Raw genomic sequence first — 25,545 nt, forward strand, 5'->3', positions numbered from 1 at the left:
ATGAAACTTGTGAAGAAATTCACCGTTGATTCGCCAAAAAAAGTACAGGTAGATAAAAATAATTATAATATTTTTTCTAGGGCAGTGTTCTTGGCAATAGTATCGAACGAAAAATTTCAAATCCAAGGCGCAACTTCTTACCAGTAGGTTCATTCTTATATGAAAGAGTGAATAGGCAGTGAGATACATGTTAAAATGAACATAGGGGCATATATTAGTAAACCAATTGCATTTTTGGCACATTTTCATCGAAATAACGCTTGTAATATAGATATAAAAACATTAAAAAATTTAAATTTGTAAAAATTTTTATATTTATAATATAATAGGAATGCCGCTCCTTACTCTCATTGCTGAATATATTGTCGATAATTGGTATGTGTCCATTAATTCTGGAAAAAAGGAGAACTGTGCATTGAATAACCATTAGGAATGCAATTTAGCCTCCAGGCATTTATCGTACTTGACTTAGTGTATTGAATGGAGGGACGTGTGAGTGGATCCCCAGCCCATAATCCCGGGGTTGGGTGGGCGAATTGGCCCGACTGCCGCCCACTTGTCGAGTGCGTCGAGAGTATGTTCACCGCGTTTCATTCTCCTCGAAAATCACATATGGCTTCGAGTGGCATCTCCGCTAGGCGCCCTGCGGGTTGTTACGTCGAGGACTGCGTGAATTTAAGGGCTGAGGACGTGTCTGTCTGTCTCTCACTCTCTCCACCTCTCTCGCCCCCCCACTCCTGTCTCTCTTCTCTTGAAGGGAAGAGATGACAGCTGAAGTGGTGGGCGTTTCGCAAAGATCCTTGGCACGAATCGATATCATTTGTCATCAGTAAGCATCGGGCTTCGGGCATCCGTCGTTAATGTTTGGGTCGTCGAAGCTTTCGCCTTCTAGCTTATCTGACGTGGTCCTCGCTCGAATTGGCGCATTAGCGTAGGGACCAATGGACGGGACCGCGTTATTTCTTCACTGACCGAGAGGCTGTGGTCATCTCCTCTTTCCAATCGAATCGGATTCACTCTCTCTCGCTCTCTCTCTCTCCCTCTCTCATTAGGTCCTGAATTCGATTCAGCGTTAATGAATTCCCCGTGATTTTTCCGTCGGCCGAAAAGATGAATAATGTGAAGGCGGAGGTGAGGATGGGACAATGAGGTGGTGCGTTCGGCGTAAGAGGTTGTTTAACGGTAAACCCCACCTTTCATTACCTTGTGAGGTCATGCTGCTTGTGTCACTGTCAGTTTACAGTTCGGCAACCCTCGTCAAATTTCATGTGCGAGATGGGGAAGTAATTCTCTTGAATGATGCCTTCGTTGTTTTGCTGAGTATATAAAAGTCATTTGACAGTATAAATGTTACCATGACATATTTTAGATAGTGTTAATATAGGATCTCGTTCCGCGAATGAAATCTTTTATTTTAAACGTTGGAAAATCTCGGAAATCCGCAGGAGAGGTAGCGTGTCCCCGAATATGATGTATTGGTGTAAGTTTTGTTCTTACAAGCATGTAATACGTAATTATGAAAACTCAAGGTAACGGTGTGTGCTTTATATAATCGGAGTTCAACTCCGAACTGATTGGATATACCAAGATAAGCGTAAATGTCGATCAAATACTACGGATTGAGGATAGAGTCTGGGATAGAGTTGGGAATCGTTCTTGATAGCTTTGGGTGAAAATATGATAGAGTGAGGACTGAGTGAGTCATAAAATAACGTATTTCATTAATTCACCTGTAATGGACAAGTATGAAAGAAGTGCGCTTCGCTGGCATGATCATGTTGTGTGTGTGGAGATGGAGTGTGGAATCATGAAACAGATGTGAGTATGAGGGAAGGGTGAATGTCTTGAAAGATGAACGGGTAGGCCGAGAAAGCCATGGGAGATCGTAGTGGAGGTGACTCTAGCCGAGGATTGGTAAAAGTGTCAGGAAATGAAGAGCATGCATGAAAATGATAGGGGTGAAAAATCACTTGGGGATAGAATAGTATTTAAGGAATAAGTATCCCGAAATCGACTGAAATCAACCTATTTTTCACATTTCTTATCACGAAAGGAAAGGGCGTGTTGGCTATGTATGATATGTAGGTTTATGGTATGCGAACGGTATGAAAGGTAAGGGTATCCAGGGTCTGTTCCAAAAAGAAGTAGGATAAATCAGGGAAAAAGTATTGAAGAAATTGTACTATTTTACAAAGCATCAAAGTACAAAAAATTTTCAAAATAGCACCCTTGTGCATCGAAACGCCGATGCCACAGCGCCTCTGCCGGTCGCGATACGTTTCCTGGAAGGCGTCAACGGGGTCCTCGTCACGGCCTCTTTGACGTTATCCAGCGTTCCAAATGGGCTGCCTTTCGAGCTCCTCTTAATTCTTGGGAATAAAAAGAAGTTCAGCAGTAAAAGCAGTTAAAATACAGCCCCGATGCGGCGATGCCACATCGGGGTTGTAAGTCACTTTCCCAGCCGTCCAAGAGATCACGCGAGATTATCACTTGCGTAGCCTTCTGATCTTCCGACATCATATTGTCTTGTCACACACCTTTCGCATGGCTAAATCTTCTCTAAGAATGCAATTCATTGTTGTTTTCAGGATTTTGCACTCTTCTGCTAACATCCTGATATTTGGGTGTCACCCAGAATTGAGTATGTCTCACTTTTTGCATATTTTCGTCACACTGTGTCATTGACGGACGTCCAGGACGTTTGTCGTTGTCAACCTCCTCTCTATCCTCCCGGAACATCTTGTACCAGCGGAAAACTATTTCTTGGGACATTGCTTCATCTCCCGAAACTGATTTTCCGAGCTTAACGCAATATTTTAATAGCGTAACGTTGTTTTATGGAACGTGAATTCGTGACCCCACCCTCGAATAGGGGTCCAGTCTAGCAGTGATCCGCACACTGCAACGGCCCGTGAAGAACTGACGAGGGTCGCTTTGCTTTCCCGAGACCTCCCTCCGCCTTTCCCGCGACAATACGCTCCAGCTGTCCGCGTTGTTGGGAAAAAATCATTCTAATTGTTTTTGTGACAGACCCCGTATGTGTATGGTGCGTTAATGTGGAATGCAGTGTTTTCAACTGCGCGCTTACGGCCTTCCTGCTCCCTCTTGCCCGTGCTTTCGAACCAGAGAGGGAGGTCGGTTCGCATCCGAAAGCCAAGCTACTTTTAATTCGAACTTGGGACCATTCTTACCGTTAAATGAGTGATATTATTAGAATGCTTGGATTCGCCATCGCTATTAATAATGTTGTACCCGAAGGGTTGCGGTTGGTCTCGGTCGTTTGTCAAGGCAAGTTCCATGAATACGAGAGTGGTGGGAACGAATCGCGTCCAAAATCGTTGTGATGGCGAGGGAGGATTTAAAGGAGATCGTTTGAAAAATTTAAGCGTTTCCGATTCCAGGGATGATTTGCACATTTGGCGCAGCCCGCGAGTAATGATTCGAACCCGAAGTCCATTTCTCGTCCTTTTTTCCCCGTGTCAGGGTTAGGAGCATTGGCATAAGTTCTCTTGGGCGGCGAGCAAAGTGAAAAGGAACCCCCGGTGCACGATGGGAGCAGTTTTCAGGCCGTCTAATAAAAAGGTTCTTTTGAGTTTTTTTTCATCCCTGCCTACATTTCTCCGGCAGTTGTTGAGCTTTGGTGATTTTAACGCTCCGGTGGCTTAGCGACTTCATCGCTTAACGATATTCAGTGCTTCGGCCAGTATTCCATTCTGCCATCTGCCTCCCATTCTCGGAGAGGAGAAAAATGTCCTCACGTTCCTTGAGTCTTATTTCTGTTTTTTTTGTGCCTCCATCAAGCTGCAAGAGGAATATCAGATTTTTAAGAAATGAATAAAGCTGTAGTAGCACTTTTTTTTAACATTAATTCTGGATCGTGCAAGTATTGTTCATGCTTTCTCGCCTTAGGAGTGTAGCGATTAATAATAGACATATCCTCCGGCTGTAGAAATTCTTCTGCATTCTCTTAAATTGTTGCACTGGAAGAAATTGGATTATAGTCATTTATCTGGGAATGTTGTGGTCGGTATTTTAGATATCTCTCAGATACTGTATTTTTGTATGTCATTTTACTATGTTCATCGGTTCCGTCGTGCTGAGAAACGTGAAAACAAAAGTTAAGGTCATTTTTCAGTTTGATTTGCCACCCACAGATCTAAAATTCCTCTTAGAACTCGTTGTTTGTTCTGTTTCTTTGCGTCATTTTATCGCTTGGTTTTTAGTGAAAAAATGTTGGGCCTAGTATACGTATTGTTGGACCATTGCTCATGTGGATCTGTAGAGATAAAAATAGGTATACTTTGGTAATTAGTTAATTAAGTTTTGGCTTTTTCCATGTGGAGTGCGAAAATTGTTGCCATTCTCTTGTCTAATTCATATCTGTCCCTTTTGTTCGACTGGTAGAGTATTATTAGAGCACTACGCAGTAATCGGTCTACAAGTGAAAGCTCGCGTTCATTTCTTCAGTTGTTCGTAGTAATTTGTTTTCATTTCAGAAATAATTGAGTAAATGTCATAATTTGCTTCGTATAGCTTGATTTAACAGTTCATGATTTCATATTGTTGATTGTTGAAATTAGTGTTCTTGACCTCTTTATTTACTTTCGGTACACGTAGTCACCGTCACGACTCTGCGTAATTGTCATTTAGAATGGACGTGGTTTTTCGATGCTACACATGATGGATAAATGATAATTTGCCATTCCCGTTAGTCCGTCGAGAAGTGCACCCCTTGGCTAATTATGGTGTTCCTGGGTTCAGTCTTACCATCGGGCCTACACGGAGCCCACCATTGTCATCAATTGCTTTTTCTTGAGTTAAAACGGCGCGAAACTTCATCCGTTGTCGTACCTAACACCTTATTGGTTACTTAAACTAATCATTTTATGTCAATAATAATTGGAGATACAAGTCAACTTATCATTATTGATCTACCAATCTGTCAATTAGACCTCGTTTTAAAGAAATATTTTTTACCATTTTCACCTTATTAATGCAGAAAATGTACGATCATTTCCAATGTTTCCTGAAATCATTGAAAAAGATTTCTGAAGATTTTTTTCCAATAATTTGTAGAAATGGATTGTGTATTTGATTTAAAAAGTTTGAAGCACTCACTTAGATGGCGGAAATAATTTTGTCGTGCCACTTCGATAATTTGTAATGTAATGCGTCTTTATCCTTTTTATTTGCTCCCCCCGATGACTTTCCCTCCCCAAGAGACGCTCGGATAATCGCGCCTTGATCTCCCCGACCCCCGGGCCTGGACTCTGTTCCTGACGGCCATTTTGTGGAGTCGTAAAAGAAAAAAAAATATCCGATCGGGAGCCTTTTGTGTCGGTTTGCTGCATCCCCTCTGTTTTCTCATCAGGGCTCGAGAGGGCGGGTGTGCGGCTGGGAGGGGGGTTGTGGAGAGCGGGAGGGGGGTGTGTGGAGCGGAAGAGGTGTTGATACGAGAGGTCCCTAGTCCAGCATGAGGTCCCCTTCCCCCCTTTTATCCGGGCTTCCATGCCATTACCCAATGAAACGAAGCCGCTCCTCCGGTTCTCCCATTCCCCTCGAAACAAGCGGCGTTGCCAAGTGACCAGATCCCCTTTTCTCGCCGTTTCTCGGAGCCAGGGCAACAAAACATTTCCCTCCCACTAGCCCTCCCCCCCTCGATTCCGCGTCGCTTCTTCCTCTCCCCCCCCCCCCCCGGTCGCCCTCCCAGTCATATCCGGCAGGAAATAACCAAGCCACACGTCCCGTGATCATATATATATATACATGCATTTACGTATGTATGTGTAAAAAAAGGTGTGGGTGCGGCTGTAACAAAAGTCGACGGACCGAGTTTTTACCGTAATTTCGCGTAATGTCTTAAATCACATAATTTCCTTGTTCTGGGCCTTGGGTTCGGCCGTGAGATAAGGTGCGGCGAAGCGTCCTTCGTTCTTCGGTGCGGTTTCTTAGCCTCATCCGAGCGGGAATAAACAAATGTCACCGTCAACAATCACCGCACGTGAAGGACTGATCATCCTGAAAATCTTGTGGTTTCCCTTCCACGGTTCAAAGAGCATTCTATGCCTTTGAAAGCATCGTGATTCTTGCAATTTTGATTTCCAATAGAAACCTATGACCTCCAATTGAGTCTATTTATTTTTACTTTCACGAATTTTTTTTATGAATCCTGGATTCCAAATCACAGTTTCGTATTAAGATGTAAGTAATGGATTTATATTCAACTTACAGTATGAGTCGCGGTTATTACCACGACCGACTATTGTGAGCAACGGGATGTGCGTATATTTTATTTAAGCTTATTTTCCCAACGTTATATTTGGATACATGTTTGTAAATTACGTCATGAACGGTGTTTGGAAATCTTAGGTGTTGTTGCTGTCGCATGATAAATTTTATCGTTACCAAAAGTAATTTGATCTATTTCAGTAACATGCAGGTTCTTGAGATTATGTTGTTCGGATAAGGGCGTGGGAGATAAAGTTTATTACCCGTGGACTCCCGTTGCTCTAAGTAAAAATGATACGACGTTCAGCAACTCAATACTTTTCTAAAGCTGTTGTTTTCTTATTTTATTCAATGGTTGTGGACATTATATTCTTGCTCGCTAAATGCTGTAGTAATACGTTAGAGGCAAGATTTAATAAGTTAAGTAATTCCAACAGTCGGCCGTCTGTAATTTTGGCTAATTATGCGTAACAGTTTGCCTGGCGAAATTTCAATGTCCGGTTTGGTGGCGCATTATTGGGGTTGGATTTGCTTAGTTCTATTCTTTTCTTTTAGGCTTCATGTATTATTTAGCAACTAATCAGAAAACAGTCGAGTTGGCCAAAACGTTTCATAATTAAGAAAGGCATGACAGCAAGGATAAACCCAACCCAGGAAAGGAAACTCACCTAGGCGAGGATCGAACCCGCGACCTATGCCTTGGTAGGCGAGAGCGTCAGCCCGATGGCATCGAAGGCCATCAGCCGCGCACCCAGTGCGAGGTGGTTAATATGGAAATGTTTATCTGTGGAAAATAAAATTCCGATGTGTTCGCTGCGATTCCAAATGCTTCGCCATTTGCCTTTGCCCGTCCGTTTCCTCAGTCCTCATTGTAGAGGTCAGAGGTTGTTTCGGTCGCTGCTTATGATTCAGCTTTCGCACCTAAAGTTTTCAGCGAGAGTATCTTTTTCGCCGTTTCCCTTTTTTGATCGTAGGCGTCGTGTTTCAAGCCAATAGTTTCTCTTTGTTCCATCAAGCCTTCTTGAGTAATTATTACTTATCTTCGTGGAGGTCTGAAGAGTGGGAGAAAGTGCGCCCGGAGGCATGTTTTGCCACTCGAATACCAATTTGCAACCCATTTATTTGAGTGTGTACCTTGTTCGAAAGTATTTCACCGGAAATTTAAGTGGCAGACGGAATCGAGTGTTGTTATCGCGTTGAAGAATCACTCTTGATCGTGGAAGGAGACTTTGGTCCAAAACAGCGCGTCGGGAGTGAGACGGCAGGGTTCATTTTCTCATCTGGGCTCATTTACGGCCGTAATAGGCTGCCGGAAACTAATTTTATAATATTGAGAATGAGTGTAATTCTGATAGGTGTGGTAAAACGAACTTGCTGGCATGTTTATTATATTCCCTGCCGATGTTTGATTAAAATGTACACTTATCGATATATGTATTATATAACTTCTAGTGGACCGACAATTGTCTCTATTGAGAAATCTTTATCAAGAGTTTAGAGAAATCCCTTAAGAAACCGATATAAAGCATTGGGAAAATGATATAAGTCAATAATCTTAGCGTCCTATAAAATGATAGTGAATCTACTCAACTATTGGAATTGCTATCGAAAAGGTGAGCATTGTGGAATGGTTTAAAGTACGATATCTTCAATTTTTATCAGGATATAATGTTCTCTAAAATCATCAGTGGTGGCCATGCATGCATGTATGTATAGTAAGTGTATGTGTGTGTATATGTGTGTGTGTATATGTATGTGTGTATATATATATTATATATATATGTATATATGGGGACGTGGTAGTCCAAGAGTAGAGCGTTGAACTAGTGACCGAAAGGCCTCTTAGCACCCTCACCCAGCTTTACCCAAGCTGTGTGATTTTCGGGTACCAAAAATACTGTCATATATATATATATATAATATATATATATATATATATATATATATATATATATATATATATATATATATATATACATATATATATACATATATATATCCCTGCTTCTATTATTAGAAATATTTCTTCATTAATCAATAGCTTGTTGGATATTAAATAGAACTTTCCCATTTATTATTATATGAATGCGAAGTTTATTTATCGATAAGCGTATGAATATTTAATATTTCTTACCTTCCTTCCACAACGTTGTTATAAGGCAATCACGGAATGCACACCCAATATATTTTTTCACTATTTTATTTCACCTCAAACGTACTAATTTCGTAAAATGTTTTGAGTCTTGTTGCTCAGGTCACACTCCTTGGTTGATAGCCAAGAGAGCGACTATTATCGCAAAATGTACTTTCGATATTTCTTCAATGATGCTTGAACCCTCTGATTTGTGAGGTAGCGTGGCGGGCAGAACCAAACGTTTTACAATAAAGGTGAGGTGCTCCATTACCTTTTGAACTGGCCCCTCGGGTACCTGAGAATTTGCATGTCTCCACACTCCACAATATATGACAATGGCAAACCACTTCATCTTTTCATTGAACTCAGTCCCGAAACGGGAAAGACGATACTCCTGCAGCGCTGGTCAAAGAATCCACTTTCTTGATAAATACGTCCTTATCGCTTTCCGGAGAGATTTCTAAGGAGATAGGAGCACGGTGTCTGGGTCCTTCATGCTAGGTTTTGTCCCTGATGTACGCTCGCCAGTCCTCCTCTTGCGTTCGGCTCAGTTTCGCGCATTTCGAGAGCCGTAAACATACTCCTCCTCACTTTGGAGTTATCTGAATGAAATAAAAAACTTGTGACGATCGATCTTATCAGCGAAACGTGGTCGAGAGACATTCGATTACCCCACGTGCTGCCGTGCAATCGGTCTTTGCGAAAACGAGAAGGCGCCCGATTGATATGCTCGGTCTCGGGACTTGGGAGACGCGCTGAAGCCTCAAGCTATATGGCCGCCGCAGAACAGGTCAGAAGGCATCTCCCGAGGATATCGAGCGATCTGTCGATCCTCCTGCCCTGTGAAGGGAGTGAGGAGCGGGAGGCCGTTTTTGTGGCCCTCGACCCTTGTTCATCCACAGCAAACGGCGTGCCGATTCTAATGGAATCCCTTTCTCTCTCTCTCTTCCTCTCGACAGGACATGGACCTGATCGAGGTCTTGTGGAAGCAGGATGTGGACCTCGGGGTGCCGTTCGACATCTTCAACAACACGCGACCGGAGGAGGGCGTGGGTGCCGCGTCGCCTCTGTCCAGGCAGTCGGACGACGAGGACGAGATCGAGAAGCTGAAGGCGCTGGCAGAGAAGCTCCACGACTGCCCTAAGGTGATGTAACTATCGCCCCTGGTTGCGACATGCCCCCCCCCTCTCACCGCCCCCCCCAGCCGCATAGTCGAGTGTGTTTTATGTAGTGCACAGTTGCCGCATCCGCGCGGGGCCGAAGGGCGGGCATACCTTGGCCCTCCCCTTGTTTCGCCGCGTTGTCTCTCCCGCGCGTGAGTTAATTTCCGAGTTGTCGCGTCTTCACCGACTTGCCACTCCTTCGTTTGGCTCCAAGTCGGGTGAGGTTCTATACACCTCCGAGTGGTATTTCTTCAACCGCAAGCAACTCTTATGCATCATCCCCGGGTGATTGTTTGAAAAAATAAAACGAGAGGAAACGAGAGCAGTGATCAAGTATTTCATTTTCTCTAGAAAGGCAGATGCTTGTCAAACGAACATGAAAGATTTTGCGAACTCTATACTTTTCAATGCAACGATTGTAGATTATAAAAATTATTCGCCTTGACCGAAATTCGAAGCCGGATCCCTCGATGTCCGGCCGAGTGCTGTAGCCAGTTAAGCTATCGAGGCGTGGCCAAAATTTCAGAGTTGGACGCCTCGATAGCTCGGCCGGACATCGATGCTGGAATTTTGGGGACTTTCAAGGAACAAGATGTTGTGACAAAATACCGTACATACAATGTCACAGGCATGAACTCTATACAGCCTGTACTCTTTCTGCGCCACTTCGTGGTGTTATTAAGTCGGTGACTACTGAGCCGATTATTTGTGGGTACCTACTCAAATTAAAGGCGGGACCCATTTCAGTATTGTATGAATGTAAAACTCCAATAGCCGTAAACAGTTACTGTTTACGGCTATTGGAGTTTTACATTCATTCAATATTACTAGCCGTAAGAGCTCAATTCTATCAATACCCATTTCAGTGATGGGCAAGTGGATCAGGATAAATCAAATCGGTGGGACCAATGAGATATGTCATTTCCGATAAGGAAAATAAGTACATTTTTCCGCAATACTTTTCGGTAACGTGATGAGTATACGTTTTGGTTTGCGCTTCCTTATTGGTGTAATTCTCTAGTTGGCATATCTTTTATTTCGTTTGCCAAGGGTTTAGTTGTTATGCACATTGAAGTATATACATAAATGTACCTATCGGGGAGTGTACGCATCTTCTTTGATTGTAATTATTTCCCCAAAAAGCAACTGTGACAAGCTACATTCATCCGTTTTTGACTTAATTTCCTTTTAAATAAATTAATGCGAGACATTTTCGATGCCTATGGGTCTCGAATACATTGGATGATGCATATCAAAAGTATTTATCTAGTTAATTTTGTTTGTTCCAGGAAGAAACTAATTGCGTAACATTTAAAACTTTAGCTCTACAGTTGCATGCATTACGACCATTTATGAATAACTGATGTCGGAGAATTTTCCCCGAAAGAAACGGTGTTCGGATGTTTACTTTATGTATTTTCTTTCAGGAATTTTATTTTACCCGCTATGTATCCTTCTGGCCATGAAGTCTACAATATGTAGAACTTGCAATTCTGATTAAATTTTTAAAAAAATCTCCCCACTCATGATCACATCCATTTTATTTTAGGCCTTTTTTCACTATTCCATTTGACCGTCGATGTGGCCTAATATGCGAAGTTTTCCGTCATAACTGTCTCAATATTCCAACGCATGGATATTGATAGCCATTTCCATACTTCGACCTTCAGCATCCAGCCCCTTTCGATATTATCCTCCGTACTTAATTTAGTGTCGTTTCGACTCGATCGATTTTATTTTGATCTCTTCATTCGGAGGGTTCCGCGGCTTCGATTCGATGATTACTACTTTCTTCTCAGGTTTTCGCCCCTCTCGTTCGATTGGTTAAGACAACATTCGGTGGCATTTTAACTTATTTGTTCAAAATTAGGCGAATCTATCGCCGAACACTTCGACAAATCTTTCCGCGATGGGACCACACTCTCGTGTCATCTACCCCGAGTGCAGCTCACTCGACTGGCGTTATCTCTTCCGGTTGGGTTGGGGGGGGGGGATGGGAACCGGTGTGGGGGCAGGGTGGGGTATCGGCAAAGGGGCGCACAACGCGAAGCGGGATGAGGCCGGAGTGCTTATGAACCGATTTCTCGCAAGGAGTCGTCCCGGGTCAGGTGGCCTTTCTTCTCCGCCGTAGTCAACCGTTTTGTTTACGCCGTTGAACACCTCCCTCGGCCATTCGACGCTAATGGACGTGGAGAAAAATTGAAACTCTGGGTTTTGGGACCCTTCAAAAACGGCGAGACCCGTCAAAAAAAAGAAGAGGACCATCTCTCTTATTCCCTTCGACCCTCTCCCACCGTCCAAGCCCTCCACCCACCCAGTCATTCCCTCCCTCCCTCTATCCATCCTACTCCTCACTCCGTCTCGAGTGCCCCTCTCCAAGTCGCTCGTCCTACCCTTCTGAAGGCCCCTCTCGTTCCCGATGAGGAGGTGTCCCCCCTTCTCCTCCACCCCCCTTTCTCAATCCGCTATCACCCGCGTTTCAACCTTCCCTCCTGTCATCCCTATCTTCCCGTTCCGCACACTCTTCAATATTTTGTTTGCTAGTAAATGAGTCTGACGTCGTTGCAGTGAACTTACCACGCGTTGTTGCACTTCATTGCAAATTCAGGCGTCAGGATTCGCGAAATGAACGCACCCCTTGCACTTTCCATGAGCACCAACCGGGCGAAGGCATCCTTTTTCTTCCCACTCTTTCAATCGATTGCGCGTTTGTCTCATAATCTCGATAGTTGCAATTCATCAGGATATTGCAATGCAAGTGATTACGTCTTCAAGGAGTGTTCAACGAAAAATCAGGAGCTTAAATTTTAAATTAGTTTTTAAATCACGCCGGAATAACACAGCAAGTCTTCGGGAGTCTTTCCACGTAGCCAAGATGTCAGCGAATACAGCGGAAGTTTCCCTGCACAACACATTTTCCCAAAAAAGAAATTCTGTTCATTTCCTGGACCCGTCGATACCACCTATTCTACGTCAACCAGTGCATGCCATCCAGTCAGTCATCGAGGTAAGCTAATCTTCAGTCGTGAACTAAGACTGTCCATGTGTCAGACATTAGTTGGAAATCATAAGTGGCTCTTTGAATGCCATGCTGTGGTGTAATCCGTGCCTATGGTTCCTTTCATCCTGTTTATTTTTTCCTCTCTGTTCATTACCGAACTCAGCCTCTTCATACCTCATGGTAATGTTCAATTTTTGCAAATTTTGAGTCAAGGCAGATGCAATCAGGTGCCGTCTCCATTAGATTTCATATAATATTCAATCCTCTTGATAAATGTGGAGTTCAGACTGAACAGAACAACTGTGTGAGTTAGCCCTTCATTATTTACGTAAATTCTTTGCTGATGTCCATTACTGGCTTGTGATCATCAAAATATACAGCATTTTTCATCATCGGCGTCTACTAATCACCTGTAGCTTCTTGATAGATGTCACAAACAACACTTGTGTTGAAATTTTTCCAGGTCTTTCAGCCAAGCTAAGAGTTATTTTGGAAGTGAAAGAAATCCACTGCTTCGAATTCCGTCCTCGTTATTTTTGTTGTGTTATCACTTTGGAACGAAATGATTTCTCCTCTTGTAGCTCTTACATGCTTTGACATATTAATTCAGTTTTCATTCCCTCCATACATACGATTTCCTTTGTTTAAGGCTTTATTTCCTATTTATCAATTACCGCTGAAGCCTTTCCGATCCAAAGGTTGTGAGTTCGCTCTACCTTGAGCGTTGATGCAATGTTAATTTGCATAACAGTTTCCTGTATGAGTTTTCGGTGCAGTAGGCATATATTCTGCTTAGATTGAAAAGAGTCCAGTTAATAATATTTAAACAAACAGGGAAGACGAGTGCTTAATAATATTTCTATGGTTGGCGTCTACCAGTTGCGGAAATGCTATGTTCACCATCTCGCGTAAGATGCGTCCCCTGCTTCCAAGCAAGCATCACTGGACCGACAGGGAGTGGCCGCTTCGCCCCTCCCCTCCTCGGCATACTCCAAGCGGGGCATCTATTGAAGCGCAGCGGCAACATTTCCGCAGAAGACATATTTCATCCTTGACAAGGCACTTGAGGAGTCTTAACCGTTGCTCACGCCTTCCCGCCACTTGTCTCTCTCTAGTGTCGTCGGCGCGCAAGGGCCTGCTTTGTTGACAATCCCCTTTACATATCGCCTCTGTTCTTCCAATTGCTCCTCCATCGCTGGCTGTATCTTATCTCCAGTTTTTTCCCACATCTCTTATCTCTCCCGGAGTGGAGTAGCCTCGAAGTGTATGCCGTTCGAGGCCACGAAGCTAAATATATCATCGATGTGCTCTCGCGGGCTCACGGTTCCTGGAGAAACAGACATCCCGGATGTCTGGAACGGCGTGTCTGGTGTTTGGAGACGGTCACCGTTTCTTCGAATTGTTCACGTTCTTGCAAGTTTCTCTGAGTCAGGTTATGTTTCATTTCCTGATAAGTAATCAACATCCTTCGATATTTATCATTTAACGAGCCGTTCGGACGTGATTATCACGGATAAAAGGTCAAAATGCACTGTCGCAAAGGCGCATCAAAAATAAATGAGCGAAGCAAGGGCCTGTTTCCATTGGAGCAAAAGCTTCCAATTCATATGCTTTCTCTAGTGTTCGTTACCGGCATGAATATAAATTCTCCGCCGCGTCGTCTTAACACGCTTGCTTGTGTAATGCTTAATCGTCGGTCTAGGTATGGTATCCTCTTATCTTATTTTTGATTAAAGTCGTGCATTCAAAGAAATCCTATCAGGGACGGGTATTTTATATGTAATGGTGAGTCTTAATATTTTAATTCGCTCAAGTGATGACTAATTTCATTTCTTGTTGATTGACCGATTCAAATCATATCTTGTTCCGTGGCAAAGAATTATCAGCATTCTTGTCACCAATAAAATGTCTACTACCATTAAGGGGACATTTGAAAGACATGCAATAATTTATTTATCATTAATATTAATAGCTCGTAGTACATATCTTGCGAGTTTTTTGTAGTCACCTTTAATCATCTCGATTTTTCAATTCCTTATGAATATATTTCACTGACGAATTATACTTGAATGCTACTACTAGCGGTTGCGAATCAACCACGACGCAGTCTAAAATAGAATTTGTGATTTTTTTCAACCTTTTGGCATTTTTTCACTCGTGCCCTCCACTTAGACGAACTTGGTTTGGTCCCTCCATTGTTATACTTTACTTTATTATTCCTGCTGATTCTTGCAGCATTTTGCTATCTTTAATAGCCCTCTGTAACTAAAGGGAAAGCTATTTGTCCTAAATGGCCAATTTCTAAAAAATAGCTACACTTCTGAAGTGTACCTTGGGTTTTGCAAAATGGCTACTAAAATGAACTCTAGCCCAAAAACACCTTGTTATCGAGGATGAGGTACGTGGTTGTCGATTCCCAACAAACGTATACATGGTAAATTTCATTATTTTATTTTGAAAAAAAATACTATATTACAACGACAGTACAAAATTAGCGTCACTTCCGAGTGAATCGTCAGATATACTACCTTGAACAAAAAGTTCCCGGAATAACCACCGTGTGGCGCTCCCATCGTTCCGATTTGAGTTCTGTTTTTTTTGTTGAATTGGTACATCTGTTGTTGATATTCCCTTTAAATCTTAGTGTCATAACTTGACATTTGCAAAAGTTACGTAGCCAAGAGTACATCTATCTCTGTGTGTGTTGGCGATTTTTTACAATTGCAGAAATGGATTTAAATTTGCAACAACGAACTTGTATTAAATTTTGCGTAAAAAACGGATTTAGTGGCGCACGGACGTTGGAAATGTTGGAAAAGTGTTTCGGCAACGATTCTCTAAAAAAAACGGTCGTTTACCAGTGGCACGAGCAGTTCAGAAGTGGTCGTGAGTCAATCGAAGATGATGAACGCAGTGGCAGACCATCGACATCGAAAGTCGGTGAAAAAATTGATAAAGTAAAAGAAATGTTGGTCAATAACCGCAAATTAACCATCAGAGAAATAGCGGAGGACTTGAACATTGCCTATGGATCCGCCCAAGACATTGTGGTTAATGATTTGGGTTTCCGTCGTGTAGCAGCAAAGTTGGTGCCAAAAGACCTCAATTTCATGCAAAAAAGAGACCGTGTTGACGTCGCAAAAGACATGATTTGCGAGGCTGAATCCGATCCCACATTCATCAAAAGGATCATTACTGGAGACGAGACGTGGGTTTATGAGTAGGACACGCAATCCAGACATCAGGCAAGTGAATGGCGTTCACCAAATGAGCCGAGACCAAAAAAACCACGTCGTTTTCAGTCAAAAAAGAAGGCAATGCTGACGGTTTTCATGGATTACAACGGTGTAGTGCATCATGAATTTTTGCCAGAAGGCCAGACAGTAAACAAAGAGTATTATTTGGGCGTTATGAGACGTTTGCGTGAAGCAATTCGCCGAAAGAGACCAGAAATGTGGGCAGAAAACTCGTGGATTTTGCACTATGATAACGCACCGTCGCACAGTGCTATCATTATTCGTAATTTTTTGACGAAAAATGCAACAAATACCATCCAACAGCCACCGAATTCACCTGATTTGGCTCCCTGTGACTTCTTTCTGTTCAATCGAGTTAAAAAACCATTACGGGGAACGCGTTTTAGCAGCCGAGAGGAAGTAATGGAAAAATCGCAGGAAGCACTGATGGACATACCGAAAACCGACCGTAACTTTTGCAAATGTCAAGTTATGACACTAAGATTTAAAGGGAATATCAACAACAGATGTACCAATTTAACAAAAAAAACAGAACTCAAATCGGAACGATGGGAGCGCCACACGGTGGTTATTCCGGGAACTTTTTGTTCAAGGTAGTATAATAATCGATTGTTTGTAGGAAACGAATAAAATAATAAGTTGTGCAGTAAAAATTGTACTGAGATAAACCATCGAAGTTAACTAATTAAATAAAATGTGGACAAAACTAAGACGGCATGAACTTACCTTGTGGAGTGAGTAGAAAGCTCATGTAGCATTACTGAGTTATCTATTAAGTGCTATCGTTAATCAGATTTTACTCTCCATAATTGGGTAGCTAAATTATGTTTTATGCATTCTGTAATCTTCCGTAGGATTTCATTCCCCGGTTAAAACTCGCCAGACGAGATTTATTGGAAGTGACTTGTAGAGAAGAGCATCACGGGAAGAATGCATGAATGTGGCGGAGGTGAAAGAAATATTCCTGGGCAGAAAACATTGGAAGATTGATTAATGGGTTGGAGTAGGTTCCTCGAAATAGCTTAACATGAACAAATAATAAACAAAACAAATCGGAATTACTAGCTGTCATTTACAACATTATATAAATACGAATCAATTAATGTGCAGAATAAAAATGATCCATACATCTCGGTTGTTCGTAGTAATAAATACTTAAATACTATGCCCTCACGCGTGCAATCTTCGTAACCGTTTGGAAGTTCGGATTTAGAATGTTAATGGAATTGCATTGAATGAATCGTCCTCGTTGCGTCTTTTTCCTTCGAAGATAGCGCACCGTTTGGGATCCCGTTGACGCTTCTCCATCCTCTCCTCTTCCCCGCTCTTCCTCTCTCCCTCCACCACAGCGATCCCCCCCCCCCGAGATGATCTCGAAGGCCGCGGCGCCAGTGATTTCTACGCGTGTCCAAATTGGAACGCGGGGAGAGATTGCGCGAGTCCCACCACCCGCCGGGAAAATCTCCCACTTTTCTGGCATTCCTTTTGAACGAACGACAATGGGCGGTGTGTGAAATCAATTACGACGAACACTTCACCTGTCTTTATGTCATTCGACACGATTGAGAAACGCACCGTGTGCAATCTCTTTCCACCTCGCGAAATTGGATGGTTAATTTGCCGCTAATTCATATGCCCGGAGCGGTTTTCCTCATTTAATTGCCAGGATTACCAGCCTCGAGGTGGTTGGCGGTAATCTCCGCGGGTGTTTCCACTCCCTCGGAAGTTTCCCGTGCTCCGCAATTAATTTTCCCGTTACCTCTGTGCGTACGGAGTTCCGATGAAAAAATAAGGGTGAAGTCTTTTGTTAATCTTGACCGCAACATTCTGTACATATTTCCGGAGTACGGCATCAAATGTCCTCCAGTGGCATTATATCGACATTTTATTACATTTAGTGTGAGAAGATTATATCAATTTATATTTCGAGCAAAATTGGTATAATTATTACCAGATATTCAAAAAATGAAAGTTTTGACTTATCCGACCACCGTTTGACCGTATCTGCGTCACTCAGAAACTAAAACATTACTATTATTATTATTATTCATTGTCGTGTTAGCTATAGATTTTGGCATTCGATTATTTATAATGCCCCAAATAATATTCATTGATGAAAGTTGTTCGCAACCGGTTAATGCTCTCGTTCGCTATTTTGATTGTAATTTTTGTATGAAGTTAGAAATTGAGAATTGGCAGACTGGAGAACCTGGATTTGTTTATTTAATGTTGTTATGGCTTCTGGGTAGTTTCCGCGATATCCGACCTCTCAATCCTTTTACCGGAAGGGGCGGGCGGATACCTATTACGTCTCGTTAGTCTCTCATCGTATCACCGAGGCGTTGAACCGTTCTTACCTTGAGGAACCTTGTCCAAAATAAAGAAATTTTAAATCCCACCACTTTTTGACATTTTTTTCATTTTCGTGATACGAGTAATCGGTTGAAAATAAAATTATTTTTCACCAAAAATAATTTTTCGTTTTCTAAGAAGGTATCTATCCGTTGCCCTTTGGAGTTTATTTTTCCCAGCCGGGCATGCTATTTCCCCTGTAAATTCAGTGTTTGGGACCTAGTGTCTGTAAAACTCTTTATTTTTTTCTCGTCGCATCTTCGCTGCTTCCCACCTGTCACCAAGCGGTCGCAAATCTCCTCCCCCCTCTATCGTCACAGGGACAGATTTAGCTGATCAGGTGGAGCGGGGTTAGTGGAGCGTTTTAAACTGCTAGGAGGTAACAAAACACCTGCGCCAATATTAGGGAAGTCCGCCAATATTTTTTAGCGCGAATATTTTTGTTGACGAGGATTCACCGTGAAAATTAGTTGATCCTATCATTTCTACTGCACCGAGGCACCCCGTTGGAATGTGGGAAACAACGCGGAGTGGAGGCTTCCGCAGTTTGTTTTAAGAATTAATATGGGAAATAACTGTGATAAGGTATTGTAATATTTTGGTTTCTTATTCATCCGGCATATTACATTAATGAGGGCCTAACCGGTGGCGTCAGGGTAACGTCCTCGACTGCCAACCCAGAGGTCGCGGGTTCGATTCCCGCCAAGATGGTTTTTCCTTGGGTGTATATATTTGTTAAATTGTTATATCCATGTTCAAATTCCGATGTAAAGGGCCAAGTGCTGTTTTCGGACCAATGCGAAATAAATAAACATTTTTTACCGGTATTTAGTTAGTACTTAAATACTTACTTTTCGAAGCTCACAGGATGTAGGAGTAGAATGAGTCCATGATCCGAAATCTTCAACCTTATTTTGCAACACATAATGAAAAGTATAAAGAAAATAGATATCTATTTCTTGCTTTTGTTTGGACAATTTTCTGTATGAAAATTATTACTCGACTAACGTTCAATCACCTTTGTGTGTCAACGCACAAAACTTGTTTAAAGTTTACAAATGGTCCCATTTTGATTGGTGGTGTTCCAGAGCTTAAATAACCAATCACATGAATTTCAAATGGTGTTTGTATCCTTAGATAAATGTCCAATCTTCAGCCAATATGCATTTTTGAACATGGGTTCAAGTAATCGAGTGACCTATGCGAAATATCTCGTCTATTTAACCCAGGACTTTGAAGAATATCGTGAAAGACGTTCCACTGCGCAGGGTCGTAATAATGTTTCTTGTTCAAGTCAAGGACTTACGCGTATTACTGAAATTATAAATCAAAATTGATTCAAAGACAGTGATTTTTATGCATGTCAACTTTCAGAAAGCGGGCGCATTTTTTGTAGCCTATCCCACTCCGAAATTTGATTTGATATTTCTCGCAGATATCTCTGGAAGTGAATTTTTTTCCACAGACAACTCTCCCCGGTTTCGTTCATGCAGGACTTTTCTCTGGTGCGGACGGTTGCGCCTCATTACTTTGCCCACGGCTCATAATTTTTGCGAGCGCTCAGGCGATTCTCCAAACTATCCATCTCTTACTTTAAGATCATTCGATGTTTTACAATCATCTATTTGAATGGAAACCAATGACTCATGGACTGGGTGCTGGGAGTTTTTGACGCCACGCCGACTTAGTGTAGCATGAAAGCGATACACTCGACTCAGTTTAAATAAATTCTTCTTCTCCCCTTCGAATATGAATCACTTTGAAGGCAGGAAATGGTGAATAAAATAGATTTTGCTTCATCGTGACGGTTAAAAAATGAACCGTTCGCTGATTATCCGATGTAATATTCAAAAGAAATGTTGTGAATATGTACGTACGTATACTACGCGAGATATACAATATAAATGGGCGGGATCAAAGCAGCTTGCACCGCGGCATTAAAAGACATTCCGAAGGAAGTCTACCGCAACGCATTCTCGAGCTGGAAGTCCCGCTGGACCCGATTTATCGACGCAAAAGGAGCCTATTTTGAGTATTTTTAAACACCTGTAACGAAAAATTCAAGAAATTATTTGAAATAAGACTTACTGACATTACTGTCAGAACAAATCTTGTATATGTACACACACACATACATATATATAATTATTATTATTATTAAAAATACACATGTGCTGATAGACAGTGTCAGGTGGCACACAAGTCCCAAATAATCCCACAAGATAATAAATAAAATCAGACTTCAAAACACAAATCTCTTTAACAAAACAAGCGAATCCCCATCTCATTTACATCCATCAATCAGTAAAAAGAAAAGATAAATTTAAAAAAATTAAGCTATTACATATAATACAATACACCACACACAAATCAAATTATTACATATATTCCTTACATCTTTTCTTAAAAGTATACACTCTGCTAGGAAAGGGCTCGAATATTTTTGCAGGCAAGGTGTTCCAATCAACAATTGTTTTGTTTAGAAAAGAATTTTTTTTTAAATTTGTTCTCTCTGCCCGGCATTTTACCTTAAATTTGTGGTCATTTCTCCCTATAAAATTTGGGTTCCCCGCCTCTTTCCTAAGATCTGCCCAAGCTTTCTCCCCCTTCAGAATGCGGAACATTATACAAAGTCTGCTTACTTTCCTTCTAGTTTGTAGAGGTTCCCAGTCCAGCGTTTCTAGCATCTCAGACACACTCTCCATCTTCCTATGCTTCCCCAGTACATATCGTGCAGCCTTTCTTTCCACCTTTTCCAGTTTTTTAATATGACCTTCTTCATGAGGGTCCCATACAAGAGAAGTGTTCTCTAAAATTGGTCTTACTAGGGTCTGATACGCCTTCTCCTTGGTTGCTCTAACGCTCCCTTTGAGGTTTCTCATCACCCAATGAAGAGTTTTGAAAGTTTTCTTAAATATGTACTCCACATTTAGCCCCCACCCTAAGTCCTTAATTAAATATTCACCTAAGTATTTGCAAGTATCACTTCTAGGAATGGCAATTTCTGAGAATTTATATTCCCTATTGTTTCCATTTACCTTGTTGCTAAAAGTGATGGATTTGCATTTATTGGACATTCAGTGCGATAGATATGGGATGAGAATCAATATAAATTAAAAAAGGTTATGCGGTTTTCCAGAAAGGGAAAGGCTCAGTGAAGCGTTAAAATATAAGGGCAAAAGCTAGAGCAGGTGGAACAGTTTACGTATCTCGGAAGTGGTTTGGGCCAAAATGGTCAAAGTAGCGAGGATATAAGGGCAAGAATTGCGTTAGGCAAAGAAGCTTTCATGATGAGGAGAGAATTGATGGCATGGGCTTCGAGTAAGGATGTTAAGAAAACGCTCATTAAAACTTGGATATGGAGCGCAGTTATGCGCGGCGCAGAAACATGATCATTGAAGCAGGATGATAGGCGTAGATTAGAGGCTTTTGATAGGTTATGTGGTTGTGGAGAAGGATGGAGAAGGTGAAGTGGAGAGAAATACTTAGGAGACAGAAAAAATGAATGTAAAGCACATTGATTGACAATGGAATGTTGAAGACTGTGATATAGGGGAGAATGTTTGGCAAACTAGGTATAGACAGGCATAGGGTAGTGATGTTGGACGGAATGAAGGGAAGAAGGAAGAATACGGAGCTTGTTGATGTTGGGTTTTGTTTTGTTAGGAGAGGCAAGATATTTATTTGGTATATGTGCCCATCCAAATCTACCTAAACCAGTAGATTACCTATTTAAAATATCTATGAACTCCGTTATCAAAGTCGCTTTGATGGGCAATGGTAGAGTTGGCCAGAGGTTTCCCGCTTTAAACCTAAAAATTCCTTTTCTTCATACCTCCAGATTAATCTCCATGGCAATCAATCCCCATAGTTCGCTTCATTCCACCTGGCAGTCACGTAGATAGACGCCCCTCCCCTCCCCCACTTGGCGCCACCCTTGCACGCTCCTCTCTTCCTCGCCCACCCCCTCCTCATGACATCGCTGTCCCCCGACATAGAAGGCGGAGGGGTTGCCCACAGGAGGCGGTGAGGACCTTCGGCGGAGCGCTCGCCTCATCGGCGCGAGGCGTTTAGAGGGTTCTTCGGTGGGGTTGATGGAGGGCCGCCACTCCGTCTCCGATAGGAGATGCGGCGTCGTGGGACCCTTTCACCTCTTCCAGGGCTTTCACAAAGGGCCCATTAGTCGCAGTCATGTGTCCAAATCGTTAAGGCGGGCGAGAGGTCCTCCCCCTGCACGCTCCCTGGCCGCAGGTCGGACAAAATAAGCCTCCTGCGTGCAGTTTTTGCGGTCAACCCTTTCCTGACCGCGACAAAGTCAACCCTTTCCTAAGCTGGAATATCCGCCGGCATAGGTGCTCCTGTGGTCATTTTGCTTGTAAGCCATGTTCGCTTAGTAGCAGGGAATAAGACCACTTGCTTCGAGAAGATTTATAAGGAGCCAATTTCGATTGTTGAGCCAATGTTCGGGTTTTGGTGATGCGGGGTTTTGCAAAATAGTGAGGACATCAAAAGGAGGATTGAGCTGGGTGAGCAGGCGTTAATGTAAGCGAAGGAATCAGTGGAAGGGATCGTAAATTCAGAAACAATGATAATATTATTGTTATCTTTGACAGCTTCGGAACATGGTGTTGTATAATTCTGAAGCTTGGTCAATTGAGGTAAGAGTTAAGCGTAGATTGGGTGTTTTTGACGAGGCGCTATGGAGAAGAATGAAGAAATAAGATTTGGAGAAAGGAACACGAAAGAAGAGGGGATCGAGATGGTGCGGGGGCTAACGTACTGGCTTCCCACCCTGAGGGCGCGGGTTCAAATCCCGGCGGTGTTGAATATTTTTCAGAGGTATCTCGATCCCTACTTGAGGTGCTTTGTGGAGGGCACTTTGAGTGAGTACGCCGTCCGTCGGAAGGGACGTTAAACTGCGGACCCCTTGGCGCCTTTCGTAAAGAGTAGGCTAATGCCGACGCCGGGTTTCTCTCCACCCTTCATCCTTTCCTGTCCATCCCCTATGGCGCAAATGACCTTAGCTGTCGGTCGCCTCCCCTCAAAACTACTACTACTACGAAAGAAGAATTGTTAGGCATGATCGGGGAAAGGAGAAAATTGTTTGGTAGAAATTCGGAGGAGATAGGAAATGCGGGTGCAGCCTATTTAGAGTGGCAATGGAATTTTGAAGACTGGCGCAAGGGAGAATGTTGGGTAAGCGAGGCAGAGGGAGGACAAGATTATACCCATGTTGGCGGAAGAATGTGGAACTGAAAAATGATGCATTATAATTTGGGGTGTTGTGGTATTAAGTGGTATCATTCGAATATGGTCATCAGGGGATGCAAGTGATAAAATTCTCACGTATTACAAGCATCTAATCTTGTGTCGAGTTCAGATCTCATCTAACCGAGACCTCTTTTCGGGTTTCACTCCGCCGTACTTCGTACGTTTGCCTCACTGAAGATGTTGGGCATGTGACGGAAATGCAAGTAAATGACTAATCCTTTCCCTTCAATCGTTTAGGAGTGTCTTGGATTAATTTGAATTTCAAGCCATTAGCTCACCTACATCATCGGATGCCCTTAAGAGTAATATGGTAAGTTTTAGACGAACAACAAGTCATAACTAACTCAGGGGCGGCAAGATGAAAGCCACAAGGGCATTTTACAGTCGTGAAAGTCCTGTTAAACACGTTCAATGGTTTATTTCAAGGTTCGGCTGAACATTCCGCAGCCCCTGGAAATATGAATTGAATATTAATTTGAAACAGTATTACTTTTTAATCGTGATTTTTCAAGGAGATTAAATGTATATTTTAAGTCATATCTGTCGAAGATATGGGAATCCACAGCTTGATATAATTTTCTACTATAAATTTTAAGAACTTTTAGAAAAGCTGTTGAACATTTGTAAGTTTGGTGGAAAAAGTTGCTAGAGATTTAATAAAATAAAAATTTCCACTCGAAGCGGTGATGTGAAGTATTTGCCTTCTTTCTTGGGAAAATATTTTATTTAGTTCTTTCGTGAAGCTCTTTCTTTATCAGAAATAAGACGATGGTTTGTAATTGTTCGTGGAACTTTTATATGATAATTTTTCAATCACTCGGTGTAAACCTTATTTTATTTGCATATTACAATATTTTTAAGGAATTATCCAGTATTCAGGAATGTCGTCTTATTTTTCAAAAGAGTAATGCCCATCGTTTAGTTAGTAATCAGAAAGAATGTTGAATTAAGCGCTGATATATTTACCCTTAATGCGGATCCATTAATTGATCCACATTTGCATTAAGGTGGGAACGTTTTCGAATTCCGCAAGCACAATAGAACCCGTGCAGTCCCACAGAGAGGCCAAGTCATCAATAGTTTGCCTTTCGATTTTCCTTTCGTCGGCCCGTTATTTTCGTCTAAATGTGGAAAACGAGCGGAAAGTTGGACGTTTTGACCCGTCAATGACGTCACGTGTTTTTATGTGACTCGGCGCGTTGCCTAATCATTGGACGAGTAGTGTAATGACATGGCAGATCTTTGTTGTTCGAACCGGCGGCGTTTACGCCCGCGGTTTTCGGGTGAATTTAAACAGCCGACTGTATCCCCCTCACCCGCCGCCGCCGCGGCGTTACATTGGGCGTTTTACATCGACTTGTTCCATTTTCCTCTTTGTCAACATGCGCATAATATTCACACCTTTTCGTTGTTTTGGCGCGGTCGAAAAAGAATGTTGTTTCAATGATCCTGCCGAACCGTTAAAGTAGCAAAGGAACAATACGCTTGTTTGAGGAGGAGGCACCGCTGACCCGTTTACCTCGCTATAAATTTTCCTATAACAATCTTATTGGTACAGGATGTTTTGTGCGTACTGAATTCCGAAGCCAGGTTGTTAGTTTTTGCGAATGAGAAGATGTGGAAGTATTTAATAAGTCTGGTATGTTTTTTTTGCGTAATCAATGGGCACAGAATTAAGATTGGTGCCGTAACTTCTAAAAAAGTATCTTCACTTTATAGATTTAGTCCGCTTTTTTTTCATTAATGGAGACCTAAATCCCCATGCGTCGCGCCCTCCTGGCGATATGTGGAATATTACGCAGATTTTATATATTTGGCGATAAATATTTCTACCTCTCACGGCATTTGGGAATTCGGCGTAGCAGTTGAATGTTTTTTGATTCCTGAAAACTTATGTTTGGGTTAATATCTTATTTCCCTACCGAGAAAGGGCCATTTTACAAGAAAATGAGTGCTGTTGCCCTTCTGAGTCTCGGAAAAAAACCCTGTTAATATTATTTCAACTTTCTCATGGTGGCCTGCGACCAGAAATCAGTGAGAGAACTGGGATATGCTTTATTATTTGGAGCGGACTCGAGAGACGTAAAAATGGCAGGCGCCAATAATCATAGGGTAATGAACAAACTTCATAAGCTGTTG

General features: G+C 42.2%; 1 protein-coding gene across 1 annotated transcript in view; it reads left to right on the forward strand.

Moving 5' to 3' along the window:
* Nucleotides 1-25,545, forward strand: part of cnc (NFE2 like bZIP transcription factor cap-n-collar) — a 375,514-nt gene that overhangs the window by 164,222 nt on the left and 185,747 nt on the right. Inside the window, exon 3 of the mRNA XM_071595847.1 lies at nucleotides 9,322-9,507. Coding sequence (XP_071451948.1) covers nucleotides 9,322-9,507 — 186 coding nt within the window. The remainder of the gene's footprint in view (nucleotides 1-9,321; nucleotides 9,508-25,545) is intronic.

Source organism: Hetaerina americana, unplaced genomic scaffold, assembly GCF_022747635.1.
Source record: "Hetaerina americana unplaced genomic scaffold, ioHetAmer1.1.p SCAF_7, whole genome shotgun sequence".
Taxonomy (NCBI): domain Eukaryota; kingdom Metazoa; phylum Arthropoda; class Insecta; order Odonata; family Calopterygidae; genus Hetaerina; species Hetaerina americana.